Source organism: Aptenodytes patagonicus, chromosome 4, assembly GCF_965638725.1.
Source record: "Aptenodytes patagonicus chromosome 4, bAptPat1.pri.cur, whole genome shotgun sequence".
Taxonomy (NCBI): domain Eukaryota; kingdom Metazoa; phylum Chordata; class Aves; order Sphenisciformes; family Spheniscidae; genus Aptenodytes; species Aptenodytes patagonicus.
In genome coordinates, this window is record NC_134952.1 from 57428387 (window position 1) to 57446416 (window position 18030).

The 18030-nt window shown below is 39.3% G+C and overlaps 1 protein-coding gene across 2 annotated transcripts in view; it reads left to right on the forward strand.

Annotated features, from left to right (window-relative positions):
• The first annotated feature begins 8996 nt into the window (after nt 1–8996).
• Nucleotides 8997–18030, forward strand: part of BANK1 (B cell scaffold protein with ankyrin repeats 1) — a 159668-nt gene continuing 150634 nt past the window's right edge. For both annotated transcript variants that reach the window (XM_076336811.1, XM_076336813.1), the window contains exon 1: nt 8997–9042. In XM_076336811.1, coding sequence (XP_076192926.1) covers nt 9030–9042 — 13 coding nt within the window. In that variant the 5' untranslated portion in view covers nt 8997–9029. The remainder of the gene's footprint in view (nt 9043–18030) is intronic.

Here is an 18030-nt window from a genome sequence, read left to right on the forward strand (position 1 = left end):
CTTATGGGCACTTTAAAAAGTAAAAATAAAAAAATGCATACTGTGTATGCCGAACATGCATACACATTTTGCTTTCAATGCTATATTTTCTCCCCCTCTTTATCAAGCTGCAAAGCCTAAAAATTCTATACTTTCTCCCCCTCTCTATCAAGCCGTAAAGCCTAAAATAGTGATACCAGGCTACACAGTGCAAAGAAAGTCAGTCTCTGTTGCACCTCAGCCTTTGTTATGCCACTTTTATGTGTAAAACAACGTAGACAAGATGCCAGCAGGATCAAACAAGCCCTCCCCTCCTGCCTCAGGTGCCGGGGAGGTCATTTCTGGGTGGCTGGGAGTCCCAGCTATCTGACAGACTGTCTGAACTCATTCACTCCAGGACAGAGGGAAATGAGTCACATCTACACTTGCTTTGCTGCAGCTCCACCACAGCGGATGTGGGACCAACCAAAGTACAAGCTGTGTTTTTTTCAGACTTGCCCCTCTTCCATGTTGTACACTCCTGAAAAAACTGTTCGCTTTTTTTTCCTAAAGTACTGAAATAATCCAGCCTCAACAGAGATTTAGTGCAACTGAGATAAGAAATATTTTCCAACTTCATAAGGGCAAGGAGATGATAAACTAATTAATATTTGTGATGCATCTGGATGTATGATGATTTGTACGTAGTGAGACAGTGAGGTAGGAGATCAGAATTCACAAGACAACTTTCAGCAAAGTGAGAAAAGGAGTATCAACCCACCCAGAAACAAGGTATAAAAATTATCATTTTTTTTAATGTGGATCTAAAGTTGCCATCTGAATTTTATTTCCTCAATACAATAATATTTTGGAGAAAACAAAACAAAACAGTTCAACATGACCTACAAGCAAACAATCTAGAAGAGAAACATAATTCCTTGAGATTCATACACTTTACTTTCCTTTATGAGCGGAGCCAAGCATTAAGCTGCTCCTGCAGGTATGTCATGGGGGAAAAGACTGGTCATAGATATTTTTGGGTTAAGCCTACCTCTCCCTCTCTCCCTAGCACAACAGAAAACCAGTTTGTGCAGTATGTACAACTAAAATTATCACCTCTCAGAATTGAAATTTGGGGATGGAAGGGCTTTTGAGAGACATTAGTAGTAGACTGAGGTGTTATCAAACAGAACATTTAACTTGGCTAGTCTAAAATCATAGCATATTTTTCCTTCACAATTTGTAGCTCAATAACTAGGATTACCAGCTGGCTCTTGGCAGTTATTTTGAAGATTACAGTAATTACACTTCAATGAATTTCTTCATAATCATCTGTTTCTTGGTATAATAAAATTTTAGAATATTACAGTGTATGAATTAGCAGGTAGTTACTACAGAACTCTGAAATACAGCAATTCAAATCCACCTCTATTTGACTTTTGAAATATTATTTCTTAATCTTGTAAACGGTCCACTCTGGTGGTGAACAGTTTCTAATTTATTTTTTTTAATCTCTGCTGCTAATCTTCTGTTTCTGTTCTGTAAATTTGCACCACTAGGTATTTTAAATAATCTCATATGTTTTTCCTCATGGGACTCTAATAACAGTTTTTGCATGATGGTCTATGCTACAAAGTTGTATTTCTCTGATATGAAATCAGTAAGAGGAAACAAGACGCCGAGAAAAAAACCATCTATTTTATCACATTTATCAGCCATTCTAAAAAAAGCTTAAAAAAAGCCCTCCGAAACCTCAAGCTGAGGTAAGTATGAAAAAGAACTGTATCTTTGCAAGGTTAACTGCAGGCAAATGGCAATGTAATGTATGCTGAAATTGCTTCTGCAACAGGAACTGTTAGATTTTCTCATTAGTTGAAAAGTAAAATATTGGCAAATTAGACTATAATTTCAGCAAAAAACTCTTAGGTCACATGGTCTATTTCTTCTGTTCTGACAGGACTGAGCTGTTCATTTTGAAGTGTTTTGTACAACCTGGTTTTGAGTAACTCCAATTAAAAAGTGAACAAGATAATTCCAGTGAAAGGTTCTTTATAATTCATTTGCCACCTGACAAGTTGTCTTCGAAAACTACCACAAAGTACTTAAACTTCATGCTATTAGAAAATATTCCTTAATAGACATGTTATTGGTTTCTTCATACTGCTTCAGCTGTATCTGAAAAGGAATTTCTTACTTGAAGAATAATGACTATAATCTGGACTAAATTAATTCTATGGTCAATGGTCAAAGGTACGCACATTACTAAATTAACAGGAAGAGGCTGTAAATCAACATTGTTTTAACAAACCATTACAGTACAATAATTACTTTCTGAAAAATTACAAATAGTCTTCAACAAATCAAATGTCAGGACTGCATAACGTTACATGGCTACTGAGAAGAAAATGATGTCACCTTAGTCTCTCAGGAACATGTCATCAATAAGAAGTGAATGCTGACTATTGGTCAGGAACTATAGATCACCTTTGCTCTGGTTTCATTATTGGATCTCTCTCTTTGCAATCCCAAACATTGAAGTCAATAGCCTCATTGGTTTTAAATCTCCACATGTTGCTACAATCCTATTAAGTTGTCTTAAATCAGTCCTTCCCTGTTTGCAACACATACATTCGCTATTTTTCAAGAATGCAATTCAACTGTCCCTTTCCTTTCTCTTCCAGACCATTCTTAACAATTGATTTTAAAGAGAAGCCAAGCATTACTCCTGTGTGGTTCAAGCAGTCACTACTTTGCTAGACATACTGGCAGATATTTTACTAATGTGAAAAGAACATACAATGTTCTGTACAAAAGAACATATGATACAAAGGAAGAGTGAGTGATGCATAGGAAGGTGTGTCCACGGACTTTGAGGAGAGCGAAGAGGGAATAAACCTGACTTGCATCAGCCAAGAATACAGCCCAAAGACAGTGAGTAATCTAGGTCTAACAAATCCAGTATGTATGCGTCCACTGATGTTTTCAGTGAAGGGAAGAAACACAGTATTCTGCTAGCGGGGGTCTGAACTGACTTGAACAACCATTTATCGTCTTTCTGGTCATTCCTTTGTTTGTGGGTTGCATATGGGAAGACAAACCAGCAGTTCATTTATGACCAAGCTTTACTTCTAATCCATAAGCCACTCCGTTGACTATTTAATGGGATTTGAGTCCAAATCAATTCAATGTAAATTTTTCTAACATCCTGTTGGGCACTGCATCAAGTGATTTATTAGTGGGGTAGTTCTTCAATACTTTTTGAAGTAGAAGGTATATTTAAAAAAAAATCTAGAGGTAGATTTTCAAATAAAGGTATAAAACAACCATGATGGCAGGCATTAAAAATTCATATTTACCAACAATTACCGTAAGACATGGACAAGACACATCAGGTATTACCTTCCTAAGTATGTAAGAGTAGCTTGCTATATAGCATTATATTGTGGCATTGACTTTCTTATGCTGTAAATGGCTTTTGAACTGGTTTCTAATCACAACATGATTAATTCAGTTTGCTACCACTGAAGGCTTAAATGTCACCCAATTCATAGATTTTTGTTAAGCAAAATCTTGAAGATTAATGTGACCTGTACATGCATACCAAAACTTAAATCACCATAACAGGTAATTCTACATGAAATTATATTCCATAGATGGGGGGTGGAATTCATTTCTACTCTCTGTTATACCTGTAAAGAGACTTTATTTTAAATCCACACAGATGTAGAAAGTATCTGAAGTTTCTTCAAAACTATACAAAACTCTTGTGACCACCAACGACGCTATAGGAAGAAACAGATTTTTGTTTTTATGTAAGAATGAAAGTAAAGAATGACACAAATCATTTTCATGACATACTGGCAGTGCTTTTATGTTCCAGGCCACCTATTTTATATTCTCTGTCATTATTTATTTATATTTTTATTTATTTATTTATTTATATTTATTTCACCTCTGTCATTAACGAATTTAATCATAATGGTATTAGAGAAAGAAGCTATTAGATTTGTTTCACTTGAGCCATTTTTTTCCTTAACTGACAGTGTTACTGTGTACAGTAACATTTTCTTTTGGACTCATGTTCCCTTCTACATCTGCTTTATTATTATTTTAGTAGGTGTGAACTTAAGTAACAAAAGGAAGGTCTCAAGCACTATTTTCTTGCTTTCTTGAAAGCTATCATACAAACTGAGTAAACACTCTTAATTCTTTGATATCTCTTCATAAGATTTAACCAATATTTAGAAACATGTCATGTACCTAGTTTCTCCTTTTTTCCACTAGACAAGTGGACACTCAGCTAAATCCATGTTAATTCCTACAGTAACATCCGATATTGAAATGAAGTATCTGTGTGCATGGGCAGATAAACTAACATGACTACAGCATGAACCTAAAAAAACCCACATACATGCAAACCCCTGCTAAAATACAAACAGCATCATCTGAAATGCAATACTCCCAACTGCTTATATTAGCGATTATAGCAATATTGTCTGTATTGTAGTATAACCTAGAAATACGACGACCTTGCAGACGACACCAAGTTGGGCGGGAGTGTTGATCTGCTCGAGGGTAGGAAGGCTCTGCAGAGGGACCTGGACAGGCTGGATCGATGGGCCCAGACCAATTGTATGAGGTTCAGCAAGGCCAAGTGCCGGGTCCTGCACTTCGGCCACAACAACCCCAGGCAGCGCTACAGGCTTGGGGAAGAGTGGCTGGAAAGCTGCCTGCCGGAAAAGGACCTGGGGGTGCTGGTCGACAGCCAGCTGAACATGAGCTGGCAGTGTGCCCAGGTGGCCAAGAAGGCCAATGGCATCCTGGCCTGTATCAGAAATAGCGTGGCCAGCAGGAGGAGGGAAGTGATCGTGCCCCTGTACTTGGCACTGGTGAGGCCGCACCTCGAATACTGTGTTCAGTTTTGGGCCCCTCACTACAAGAAGGACGTCGAGGTGCTGGAGCGTGTCCAGAGAAGGGCAACGAGGCTGGTGAGGGGTCTGGAGAACAAGTCTGATGAGGAGCGGCTGAGGGAACTGGGGTTGTTTAGCCTGGAGAAAAGGAGGCTGAGGGGAGACCTCATCGCTCTCTACAACTACCTGAAAGGAGGTTGTAGCGAGGTGGGTGTCGGTCTCTTCTCCCAAGTAACTAGCGATAGGACGAGAGGGAATGGCCTCAAGTTGCGCCAGGGGAGGTTTAGATCAGACGTGAGGAAAAATTTCTTTACTGAAAGAGTGGTTAAACATTGGAAGAGGCTGCCCAGGGAAGTGGTGGAGTCCCCATCGCTGGAGGTATTTAAAAGACGAGTAGATGAGGCACTTAGGGACATGGTTTAGTGGGTGGTGGTGTTGGGTTGACGGTTGAACTCGATGATCTTAGAGGTCTTTTCCAACCTCAATGATTCTATGATTCTATGATTCTATGATTCTATGAATATTATCAGTGGATTTTACAATGAAAGCTGCAAGTAAAATTAAGAGCTAATAATGAACTGTGAACAAATCTTTCAAGACCACTTCAAGCTTTTTAACACACAAAAAGATGTTCAAACCGTAGCAGACCTGTAGGAAACAAACATGTAATATATGTAGGAAATTATACCGGCAATGTATTGGATATTAATTATATCCAATCGAGAAGCCACTATTTCAACAATAACAGTATATTCACGAAGGGAAAAACAGTATTAGCAAAAAATTAGTTTTGAGAAGATCAGTGTGAAACTAAAGCTAAAAAGCATTACAGAAGTATATAATTATCCCCAAATGAGTGTTATGAATCTAGGATATTTGGAGGTAAGCTTATACCTGAAGTAAATTTATTGAAATTGAAGCTTGAAACTCATATTGAGGACACCCAGACAACTTGAACACAACACCGACGTCATTCCCAAGACATGTTTTTCATGTTTCAACATGGATTTTTTTGTTTATTTTCCCTCTAATATAGCACCGCCTCATGACAAGTGCTGAGGCTGCTTAATAATTTAACTAGTTTTTCCTTGCCTAGAAACAGTGAGTGTTCTTACACCTCCAGCATGAATTATGAATTCCTTGATTTTATGATATATACAAAGTGCAGTCATTAGGAGGGTGAAGAACTGGGGAAACCTAATTCTTCTGCTGGGCTTGTAGAGAAGACCTTGACGTGAGAGACTTCACAGCAAACTTAATTTGTCAGCAGAAGTCTTTGCTGGAAATGGCATTGGCAGTAATATCTAGTCATATGCAGACATTACACCTCACCAGAGAAAACCTTCATGACTCGGCTGGTATAGGAAGTATAAATTGAAAGCAATAACCCTGTAGTTAGAAAATTCAGCTGCTTTGTTCTTAGAAATAAGGCTGCTGGCTGTAGGCCTCGCTATACCTAATACTGTCTTGAGTTGCAAATAGAGACCAGCACCATGCTCACTGTTACCCCTGTTGTTCTCATCGTTCTCCTGGACAGGCCAGGAAAATCCAGTATCATGGTCTCAAACGCTGTGATTGCAGCAACATAGCTCAGTGTTCAAGCAAACACTAGTTCAGCTCAGTAGCAAAGGCTCAGTCAGGTTCAACTGACCCAACATATTCAGCCTAACTGTCATCAAGTGGGGGTTAAAGTACACATACCATGACAAACAATCTGCATTACACCAAGCAGTCCTCCTTAAAACTGCCACAATCTTTACCAAGTTTTATCCTCCCTTAAATTGTCATCTAAGAACACAACTCCTGCATTACGTTCCATCTTTATCTTCACTTTCTCAGCAACCTGTCCTAGATGGTCTCCTTCCAGCCTTATCCAGATCACCCTACACCTAGCACCATGCTTCCTTCTTCCCCCCGGACGAGAACACACATTTTGCCCATACCATTGCAAGCCTTCGTGCATGCCATGTGCATTGACCAATGCTCCAGCAAGGCCTCCGTGTGGAGCAGAGCTTCTTGCTTTTGGACTCTGCTGAAGGCTTATCTTTCTATGACTAGTAGAAGCCTGCCTGTTGTTTGGTTTAAAATCTGAGTAGAGCAAATCTTATTCTTCCTTTTAGGACTCATTTCCACAGTGCTGGCTTACTTTTCTTTCCTCTCAAAATGTAAATAATTGGCCTATCACAATTCCATTTTGTCCCTCATCCTAACACCCAGAAAAAACTCCTAATTTTGTTTTGTTTTTACTGGAATGACAGAGTTCCAAGTTCCACTTTAGTTATTTTTATATTTAAATACATTTATACTTAATTATCTTTTTTTCCTTTTTATGAATTCTGGTTTCTACAGTGAAGATCGTCACAGTTCAGACTGCTAAATCATCCCAACCACATCCAAACACATTATCTAACCCATCTTTTAACAAGCAGCAATCATTATTGCCTTGGCAAAATAGTCAGATGCAATATTTCCAAGTGTTTTATCTTTGACATATTGCTTCCTCCATTATAAGATATCGCCTTCCTGTTCATCCTGCTCATGACTCAAGACTACTGACACTAGCACTGCATCCCCTGTGTCCAAAAATACAGTACTGAAATGACATATTGCCTAGATATCTGTCACTTCAATGAATGAAACCTGAAGTGAAACATGAGCAGAAAGGAACAATGGGAGGTATCTCAGGCTCTTCCCAATGCACATGTAGACTGACACGACTGGTTCTAGTCTGGATTTTCCCTGTGCATATGTAGCTAGGTTTCCTCTGCGTGGTAGGCCACACCAAGCCAGAAATTCACCAAAACCACTCAGTCATTGGCAAAAGCAAACTGACCCGCCCCCCCCAAACCATACCGAATAAAAAACAAGTATCTACCTGTGTAATGACAGAAACAGGAACAGCTCACAATGGTGCAGTTTTTCACATATTTCAGTTGGACATGGTCCCTGCAACATGCAAGGGCTTTACAGAAGTAGTTCTTTGAGTCCAGCCTCCTGCAGATTTGTGGTTGATTGCAAACTGTGAGGGTTTTGTCATGCTGAGGCATCTATAAAGACTGCCTCTATATAGATTTTCCTTTCCCTGACACTGCTTGAATTCACTCTGCAGCCTTTCCTTCAGTTTAGGCAGAGCTGAGCATTTGTCTCCTCTATTTTGGCCACCCACATTCCTGAAACTGATACTTATCACCTTTGAGATATTTAAAACCTTTGACAAATTTCACTAAAATCAGCCACAAGTCATTACAGTTCTGGTAGGGAAGGGGAACATAGAAGTTCAGATGGACAAGAAGCACACACCTATGCCTGAAGTGCAGTCAGACAAGCTTTGCCTCTTTTGGGAACCAAATTAACACTTTTTTCTTCCAGAAGGTACTTCCAGTTTTCCTGTAATCCTATTTTAAGGGGCAACTCCAGCTCCTCCTGGTGGGTCTAGCCTTTATTTTGAACTTGAAAGATGCTACCTTGATCAATGGCGCCCAACTAAATCTGATGGTCAGCATAGCAGTGAGCTGAAGCGTTTGCAGGCTCTCTCACAGGATGCTTTGTCTCACTTTTTTAGGTTTGGTTTCCCTCTGTGCCACGTCAAAAAATAAATATACAGCATAATATAGCGGAGGTGTTAAATGATGCCACACCAGAACACCTTCCTGGCAGGGCACTGAAACTGCGATGCTATGACAGGGATCTCTGGGGCTATCTCCTGGGCGCCCTTCGTCCTCGGTGGGCTTTCCACACAACGCGGTGGCTCCCTGGGATGACCTGGGCTCCCTGCTGCGGCCTCGCACTAAACCCAAAACTCTGCAGAGCTGGGAAGGCTCGACTCCCTCATTTTCTCTCCACAGCCAACCAACTTCGACGGTCGAGGGCTCTTACCGCGTCTAACGGGGGGGCGGGGAGGGGGGGCGGTTCAGCGGGGGCTCCCCTCCCACTCCCGCCTCAGAGCCGGCCGGCGACGCTTCCCGCCGGGGGAGATATGGGGGAGCTGGAGCGGGCGGCGGAGCCCCACTGCCGGGAGGAGCCGGGGGCGGCCCCACGCTTCCGGCCCGGCGGCGGAGACCTCAGCGGGCGGGACAGCGCCCTCTGGTCCGGGGGAGAGCGAGCGAGCGAGCGAGCGGCAGCAGCAGGAGCGGCAGCAGCAGCAGCGGTGGCGGCGGCGCGATGCGCCCGGCAGGTCGGTGAGGGGTGGGGCGGCGCGGGGGGCGCGGGCGGGCTGGGAGGGCCGCGCCCGCGGGGGTGGGCGGGGGTGTGAGGGTGGGCTGATTTGAAATCAGCCGTTGGTGCGAGGATAGGGGGCCGCTCCGCCATGGCCGTCATCGTCGCGGCCGGGGGGCAAGCGGAGGGGTAGGGCTGCAGGCGGGCTAAAGCCGTGCAGGGGTAGGCCTCGTGGATGAGGAGGGTTTTTTAGGGCTCTGCGTGAAGGAGGGCTTCGCTGCTGGAACGGGTGCGGTGGTTTCCTCTCGGGCCGCCCGCGGGGGCTTGGGCGTTTGTTGGTGAAGGGTGGAGGTAGCGGGGTGTGGTGAGATTCCTGTGGAGCAATGGGATGCGCTGCTCCCCAGGAAGTGCCTTTGTTTCCCCAGGTTGTTGTCCAGTTGTCATGTTGGAGAATGGAGAAACCTACGTGAGGTATTCTCTGCTTTTTCTTGGTAAAGCTGTGTGCTTATTGGGTGCATACCCTCTTAGCATGGCTAGTCCAAAAAAAAAACCCAACCTTTTTCCTTTTGATATTTCCACTCATGTTACCTGTTTTCATGACAAATTATGCCAGAGTTTTTATTGAGGCAGCTGTTCTTAGTACCTCAAGACAGTTTTAGATAACTTTTCCTTGAAAATAGGCCTCAGTTGCAAGTGGTATTCAATGCACCTAATTATTGTCTTGCAGTACACAACAGAACTTTTCTGAAGAGTGGAAAGTCTGGCACGAAAAAGTTAGGAAATGAAAGAACAGAAGTTGTATGAGCAATGTTAATTCTGTCCTACATGTATATCCACTCTGGGATAGTCTTAATTGCCTAATCACATGCTGTGTTATTAATTAAAAATCAATCATCCTTTTTCAGTCTCAGTATTCAGTATGGGATCCAGCCTTATTCTATACTGTACAGCAAAACCCTGCTAGGCTTTGCACAGAAATATTCATTTCCTTATTTATGTTTTCATTGGTGTTTGTCACATTATCTGTGTGCCTCAAAACTGTTAGTGTATATTTTGTTACTCCCTTGGTAGTATTGGAATGTATTATCATCCCATTTACTGGTGGGGAAAAAATGATGAAAAGATAAAATCACTTATGAAGGTCACATGTAAATCAGAGGCAGTCCTGAATCTGAACCAGAAACCCCTGACTCCTTGTCTCTGTGTTCATTATTCCCAGTCATGTTTCCTTATTCACAGAAATACTGTGTATTTACTGCTCCCGTTTTCTTCACATGCATTTGCAAGGCTCAGCAACACCTAAATCAAACCAGTGACTGCAAAGCTGGGCACTCAGTAAAGGGGAAATGAAAGATGTGCAGCCAGATGCCAGAGGTTTGACTTGCTTGCTAGCGGGGAGCTCAGCTTTATCTTTGTGACTCTTCTATTAGTCAGGACAATATTTTATTTTCATTTTATGAATGAGAAATCAAGAAAAAGAGATCTGAAGGCCTGACTCTGCAAAGGTGACTCAATGCTTTGGTTTACTGTTCTAGTTCATCATTTTAAATGACTACTTCAGATTTCAAGACAGGTTTTTTCAGAGTACCTAATATTTTGTATCATTTTATAATGTCAAAGTAACCATATTAGATAATTATCAAATGCAGCATTCTAATGACATTAGCATTGCAAGCCATCTCTACCTACTAATCTCATTACACAGATGAAAACACTGTAGAGGAAAGGCAAAGTGACTTTCCCAGCTGTTGTGTAATAAGTTAGTTGTAGATAAAATACCAAAACTCAGGACTGCTTTGCTTTCTACCCAAGGCTGGTTGTAAAATGGATATAGTTATTTTGCTAGTATCTAGCCTTTGATAGATAGGGTTTTCTATGTAGACTCGACTTGCAGTATTGCAAACTTCTTTAAAGAAAAAAGTAGCATGCATGAGCAAACCCACACATTTAATAGCATTTCTAAATATGCATGTACTAGCCCAGTTATTAGGCAAACAGATATTTCTAGATGTGAACGGTCAGTTGTATTCTGATAATCATGGACGTTTGCTTAGTGATCATATTATATAAATGACGGTGTACAATTGTGCATGACCTGGGGACATCCAGTTTAAAGCCTGGCTTTTGGTGAATAAAGGCAGTCAAATCCTGAGTATGCGTGTGAAATTGCTGGAGTAATCGCTGAGCAAGTATGTAAGAGCACCAAAGAGGGATGGCCGGTTTCCCAGTTGCTTGCCACCAGTTCCACACATTGGCATTGGCAGGGAAACAAGTAACTGTAGGTTCAGCCAGCAGTGAATATGCTGGCCTTTTACTCTGTCACCATTTGTCTGTCATTTTTTCATGTATTGCTCTGCACAAGCCTCATCCACCTGGGATCTCCATGCATTGACCCCTCTTGCAGTTTTACTGCGGCACCAAACATTTCTTTCCACAGTGAAGAGATCTGTTTTCTCCTGATGGGACACTAGCTGTGAGGTATTGAAGTTGCTTTGGGTGGATTGCCCAAGGCCTAGTTTAGCTCAAATCTGAAAACTGTTTGGGATGCTTGGTGGGAGAGACAGACTTGGTACTTGTCAGCACTTCAGGAAACCCTAGCCTAGATGAACTTCTTTATGCAAATTCCATTAAACATGCTGTGCCTAGTAGAGATAAAACACCTATAATGCATGATCCTTGATGACATCTGTCTTCACTTGAGACAGGAGGCACTGACGGAATAATGTGTTAAGGGCTATGCCATGTTTGAGTTACCATTCCTCTCCATGCTCATGGACATAAATATCATCACTGAGATCTTCCATTGTGTGCTCTTTATTTACACAATGTACATGTCTGTGCCTTCAACTGTTTCTGGAACAGTGTTTATATGACAGACATTCTGTGAGGGAATCTAGCCAGTGAATGGACACAAATAATACTTGATTTTTGTTTTTCTCAAGAATTAGGGATCGCTTGAATTTTTAGTAGCCTTAAAAATTTTTAAACTTCTTCACTTTTAGGGACAAAATAGGTCTCAGACTATGATTTGATTCAAAATCTAAGGGGTCTAGTGGTGGAGTTTTGAAGGAGATTCAGCAATAACATAATATGAATAATTAATATTACTAATAATAACGTATTAGTAATTGAGTATCAAAGACACCAGTACTGCAAAAGCTGCTGTCATCTCTTTACAGTCTTATTATTCTGAAAGGAAGTTCCTGTTTTTTATTATTGATGAAACATTTTGATATTTCTGCAGTGAGAAACAAAAATATAATATTCAGATATTTTAAAGCTGAAATCTGTCTCCTTAAAATGTAGAAATATAAATCTTCACCGTGGATAAAGAAGTTATTCTGATGTGTACTCCAGATGCAACGTTTTCAGGCAGGTCTGTTGGCTAGAAACTAGAATTTTTATATTTAAAAAAAAATACTGTGTGAGGAAAAAGAAAAATGGGATCCATTAAGCTTTGAAACTCAAGTACCTTATAATTAACAGAAAGCTATCATTTGTCTTCAGAAGTGTTGGGTTGCTGATTCAGATTCAAAAGTTGACCCTAACAAGGTGTTTTCCTAATGCTAATCCTCTCTGGTCTCCCTTCTGTTGCAAGCAGTGATTACTGAAGTTTGCATACAAGTAATTGACCACCCACATTTCAAAAATTGCATCACTGATGCCACAATAAAGGTGAAAGAAGGAGCAGCGATCTCAGTTTCTGAAAAGAAGAACGTTTGTGTCCAGGGACTCAGGAACCACATTGTTACTGTTTTCTTGTCTGTATATCTCTTGAAGCTGGTCTTTGAGCATTTGGTTAGCTTATATACTCCTTATTTGCTTGTAGGTAATAAAGAATGTTTTAAGTCCTCTAATAAGCTTAAGTGCCACAATGCAAACAGCAGCAACAGCTTGTGATATAATTACATTCTCCTGGGAGGTCCAGTCATTTCTGGCTATCATTAAAAAAATAAAGTTGCCCTGACCTTTTGTATAAATTAAAATCAGACTGTTACAATGTGATCTGTGATAAACAGCTAGGTTTTATTAAATGTAAACAAAAGTAATAAGTTCAGAATGGTATTTTAAATATCCAGGCATTTTGAAACTGCTGTGAAGATAAAAAGGGAGTCACGAATACCAAGATCTAAATTTTAAACTGGGATCTGTTTCATGTGATAATATTGATGATTATTTAGTGTTTATTGGCTCCCTGCATAGTAAGAAAGCAAGGCTTTTTATGAAGCCACAGAGCATAATTTATGCTATCGCGGGCCTGACAGTTAAAGCAAACTGGTCTTAAGCAGTCCCATCATTACTTTGTTTTTCAATGTTTCTGTGACTCTGTGTACAATTAAATAAGATAAGACTTACACATGTTTGACATTGAAATAGTTCAAGCAGAGGTGTAGCTGAGTTTGGAAAGCACCCTTTTGCTTTCAGATCACATGCTTAACAGCTGTAAATGACTTGAAACTTTATACAGGTGTTTATAAATAGGCTATGGTTCATTGCTTCTTGTAAGCTTAGGGGTGATGAGCAGTCATTTTAATTATATGACCAATTGCCAACTAATGACTCTTCATTATTGCCAAATATTACACACTATTAAAAACAAATTTACAACAGTAAGTACAATTCATTTTAGTAGTATCTTGAAATCACTTTTACGATAAATGAGAACTCACAACAAATCTATAGGAAATACAGTTACTACCTGAGTATAGCCTACTTGGAATATCAGCATTCAGTGATACTCAGTTACTACTTTCATTGGAGAACGGTGTTTTACTGGTATACCATCTGAGCATTGATTCAGAGAATTCAAACCCTGAAGTACACAGTAATGTATACTGCGATTAGAAAAGGAAAGCAAACTTCCTTCTTCCTTCCTTTTTGATCATGAAGATAGTATCAGTGTACTTCAAAAATGTAAGTAAATGACAGAAGTTATTTAAAAAGATGCCAAGATTTTTCAAAAGCATGTAGTGCCAAGTAGTTCCCATTATTTTTAGGAGATGAGCTTTTTTGAAAATCCGGGACAGACAGTTCACGGATAGATTTGCTGAAATGTCCACATGTTTTTTAGAGCCTGTTTGTTTATCTTTATTGAAATATTTGGGATTTCTCTTCAAAACGCTTAGGAATCGCTGTTATGCTTTGCCACAGGTGGATTTGTGAGTACTCAGTCTTTTTGAAGTAAAGTTTTGGATGGGTAATGCGGGAAATATGCAAGTCTGCAGTAAACCTAAATGTTAACTGATCAGCTGCATGAGAACTCTCAGGGCAGTACCTTTCAAATTGTGGGGAAACAAAACATTAAAAGGATAAAAATACATTCATTTATTTCTGTATTTATTATGGCTTGGTTCTGCTGCCTGTTTGTAAAATTGACTTGAACATGGTTCCAGGTAAGAGTGGTATCCCTTTTATTTGTATGTAAAATGCTGGAAAACTATTGTTAATGTTCAGGCACATGTAGAAGACACATTTGTGTCTTCAGATCAGAGCAAAAATTGTTGTGAATACACTTAACTACAGGTTCCACACTGTTTTAAGCAAATAAAATGTAATTCTGGCAAGGGCAGAAAGAGTCAAATATTCAGGGTGCTGTAACAGTGTGAAAAAAGCAAAGGGTAAGTCTTCATACAGCAGTTCTTTGCTGTGCAGATAGACCCAAAACTAAATCTAGGGAAAGAATATCATAGTCCTAGCAATAAGAATTCCCTTGGGTGGGATGCTGCACGGAAGGATTTTGTTCTTTTCAGTGTTTATGGTAGTTCATTGAAACTTGTTATGTTATCTTGGTGTTGAATGACTCACTTTAAGACTATGGTAATATTTTAAAAGAAGAAAGATAATAAGATGTCCTAAACTAAACAGCTTGTCCAAGAATGACATAGAAAACTAGGAGTGATACCCAAGATATGTGTCTTAATGCTACAAGACCCTTATCTCTCTAAGTAAAAAAAAAAAGGTTGATATCGTAGTAATAATAGTAAAATAGTAATGTTTGCTTTTAACTGGAAAAAAAAAATTCCGAAGCCTGTTCAACTTTTTACAGCCTTTTTGAGCATCTGTGCAGAATTTGGACACAGTGGTGGTTTGCAATGTGCAGTGTGGGGCTTAGCTTTCCTGTCCAGAGAAGCTCTTAGAGGATGCTGAGATGAGAAAGGAGATGGTTTTACAAGCATATGTTCCACCTTCCCAGCGGCCAATGCAGTAGCGGGTTCCTCAAAATAGATATTAAGAGTAGTGGGCTTTTCTTGGAAATGCTGTCTCTAGCATATCCAGCTGTCTTGATGTGCTACCCCATAGTTTTATTTCTACAGCTGAGATCTACGTTTGTATCAAGTACAGATTCATGCTGCAATATTTCATTGTTATTATTGATAAATACAATACTGAAATTGGGAAATCAAAAAAGAAAAGCAAGCAAAAGAAAATGGGTGAAAAATTGTTAAAATTTCATTGGTGATCTGTTGGCATTTTAAATATTTCTGTTGCATGCTGTAGGTGTGACGTGCATGTTTGTGTGAAAGTGTGTGTCTATATACCTAAGGATGTTCTTTAGAAAAAGGGAGTGGAGATTTTCATAACTGCTGTTGCTTCTGTTTAAGAACTAGGGACAATTCATGTAAGACACTGAAGCTGAAATGCAATACCTTTGTCAAGTTCCCTATTTTTCCTCTGTACCTACTGGTAAACTTAGTTCAAGTGAGTTGCTGAATCGTGCACATTTTCATAGCTGAAAAAAAGAACTGCAAATGTCTTCCCCCTTTTCCACTAGAATGTCTTAGTAGATGTCTTTATTTCTGAATTCCTTCATCTTATAAGAAAACTTTTCTTCCTCTACCTCTGAAGTCCATAGGTCCTGCACACATTTCTTGTTCTTCTCTTTGTCCTTGTGAAACATGCTCTAGCAGTTTCCTGATTTTGCACATGAGTTTGGGGTAAAGAATTTGCAAGGAATGAGGAGACTGCATTCTCATAAGGTTCTCCATCTTACTCTCTCTATTTAGCAAAACCTCTTAAAACCCAAGCGACTTTTATGGCTGTGTCTGGTCTTTCCGTTGAAGTGTACCACAGCTTCTGTCCAGCTCACGTTCTTGGGTGTCCTTTCTATGGAAACCAACGTCAGAGGTGGGAAGGAAGAGAGATTTTCATGGATGCCCGAGTTTTGCCCTGACACCAAGTTAAGGTGCAACTGAATAGCGCAGCTGGATCTAGGACCTCATACCTGATCCTAGATCCCCTACTCTAGACATACTGTATTAACCAGATAAAAGCATCTTCTTACAAGAAATAAAGATATTGTCAGACTAAAAGGTAAACAACACCACCCCCCCAAACCTGACTGAGATCCTGCCAAAGGCTCTGTAATGCATTCCAAGTCCTTGTGTGAGAATACACATACAGTTCATGCCTTAACATACTTTACCCTCCAAGTTTCTTAGTGTTGGGGATGTGTATGTGTTCTGTCTCTTGAACAAAGCAAGCTATTTTCCTCTCAAAATGTATGAAGTAATGATATTTTCACTCGCTATTTGTCATTATACTTTCTTCCAAATAAAAAAAACCCCAAATATCACATTTTTTTAGTTGTTCTCTATGGCACGGGGAATGTTAACTCATGAAGAATAAATAATTCAAGTTCGTTTACTGTAGTAAATAAAAAGTGGGGTTTGGGGTTTTTTTAATACCAGATTAGGGGTACGATTGAAATAGTAAGCATTATTTATTTTCTAATGGAAAATATAAAAAATTCTAGAAGCTTTTGAAAAAAATAGGAAAATGTATGGAATGGCATTTACAAATTGAACTTCTAAGAAATTGAATAATATATATGTTAAACATATTTTCATATAGTGCACCCTTCTATTATTCATCATTTTCATTTATTCATGAAACATTTACAGTTTAAATAGCTGAAAGGAAAAAAATATAGTATGCCTGGAATGAATTGAACAAGGACAATTTAAAGCTATTTGAGGACTGAAAATACAAGTCCCCATCTTAAGTAATGCTGGTGTCTTCTGTAAAAATGAAAGGCTAAATACAGTACAGGCTTTAAAGCAGTTTAATGCTAATGTGACAGTGGGCACTAAATGAAAACAAGCAGTACTTTTATCAGAAGCCACAAGTGTGGTGTTCCTCTGATTTATTAAGATTTATGTGATTGAAAAGACTTGGGCACTTGCTCTTTGTTAAACTATAATATGCACGACTGACAGAAATCGATTTTTTTAATTGACAAAGCCATACAAACAGCAAAACACATATCTTCTGACTTTGATTAGCTTTCTTTTAAAAATATGAAATACAGTGGGAAACTGGTAAATATGCAGTATTCACTATAAAATCCTTCATCATGTACTGATTTCTCTAAGGTTTTGTTACTAAGATTTTTTCTGAAGTGTTTGTAATAGCATTCACATAATTCAGTTTTGACTGATAAGCATGTAACGCTAGCCAGAAGTGTGTGCTTGAGCATACGTATGAAAAATCCTAAGAAGGTAGCCAATGTAGTTAACAGTGTACAAGCAGACTGTGTACTTAGAACAACTTCTTCCCATTATAAGCTCAGTTTAGCTGAGCATTTAAGGAGAAGCTGGCTTAATCAGATCTAACATGTTTACGACTTTGGAGCTGACTTTTAAAAAAAAAAAAAAAGTCCTCTGAAAAATGACTATTTGATCATCATTTCTCAAATGCCTTTTGTTTGTTCAAGGGAACGGAAATAAACAATCTGTGTGATTTATGAGTCTCACTTCACGTTTACTTCAAAGCAAGTTGATTAGGCCTTTAAGTAAACCAGATAGACCACACAACATCTTTATGAATGTCTAAATGATTTTAACTATGTCCAGAAAGTAACTTCTAGCAACTTACTCTTACTTTTAATATCTAATGATAATTTACATTTCAAATTTATCTGAATCTCTTAAATAGTATTTTTAAAAGGTAGGGCTACATTACCAGAAAATTTAATAAAGATTGAATCAAAGAGTAGAAAAAGTCTTGC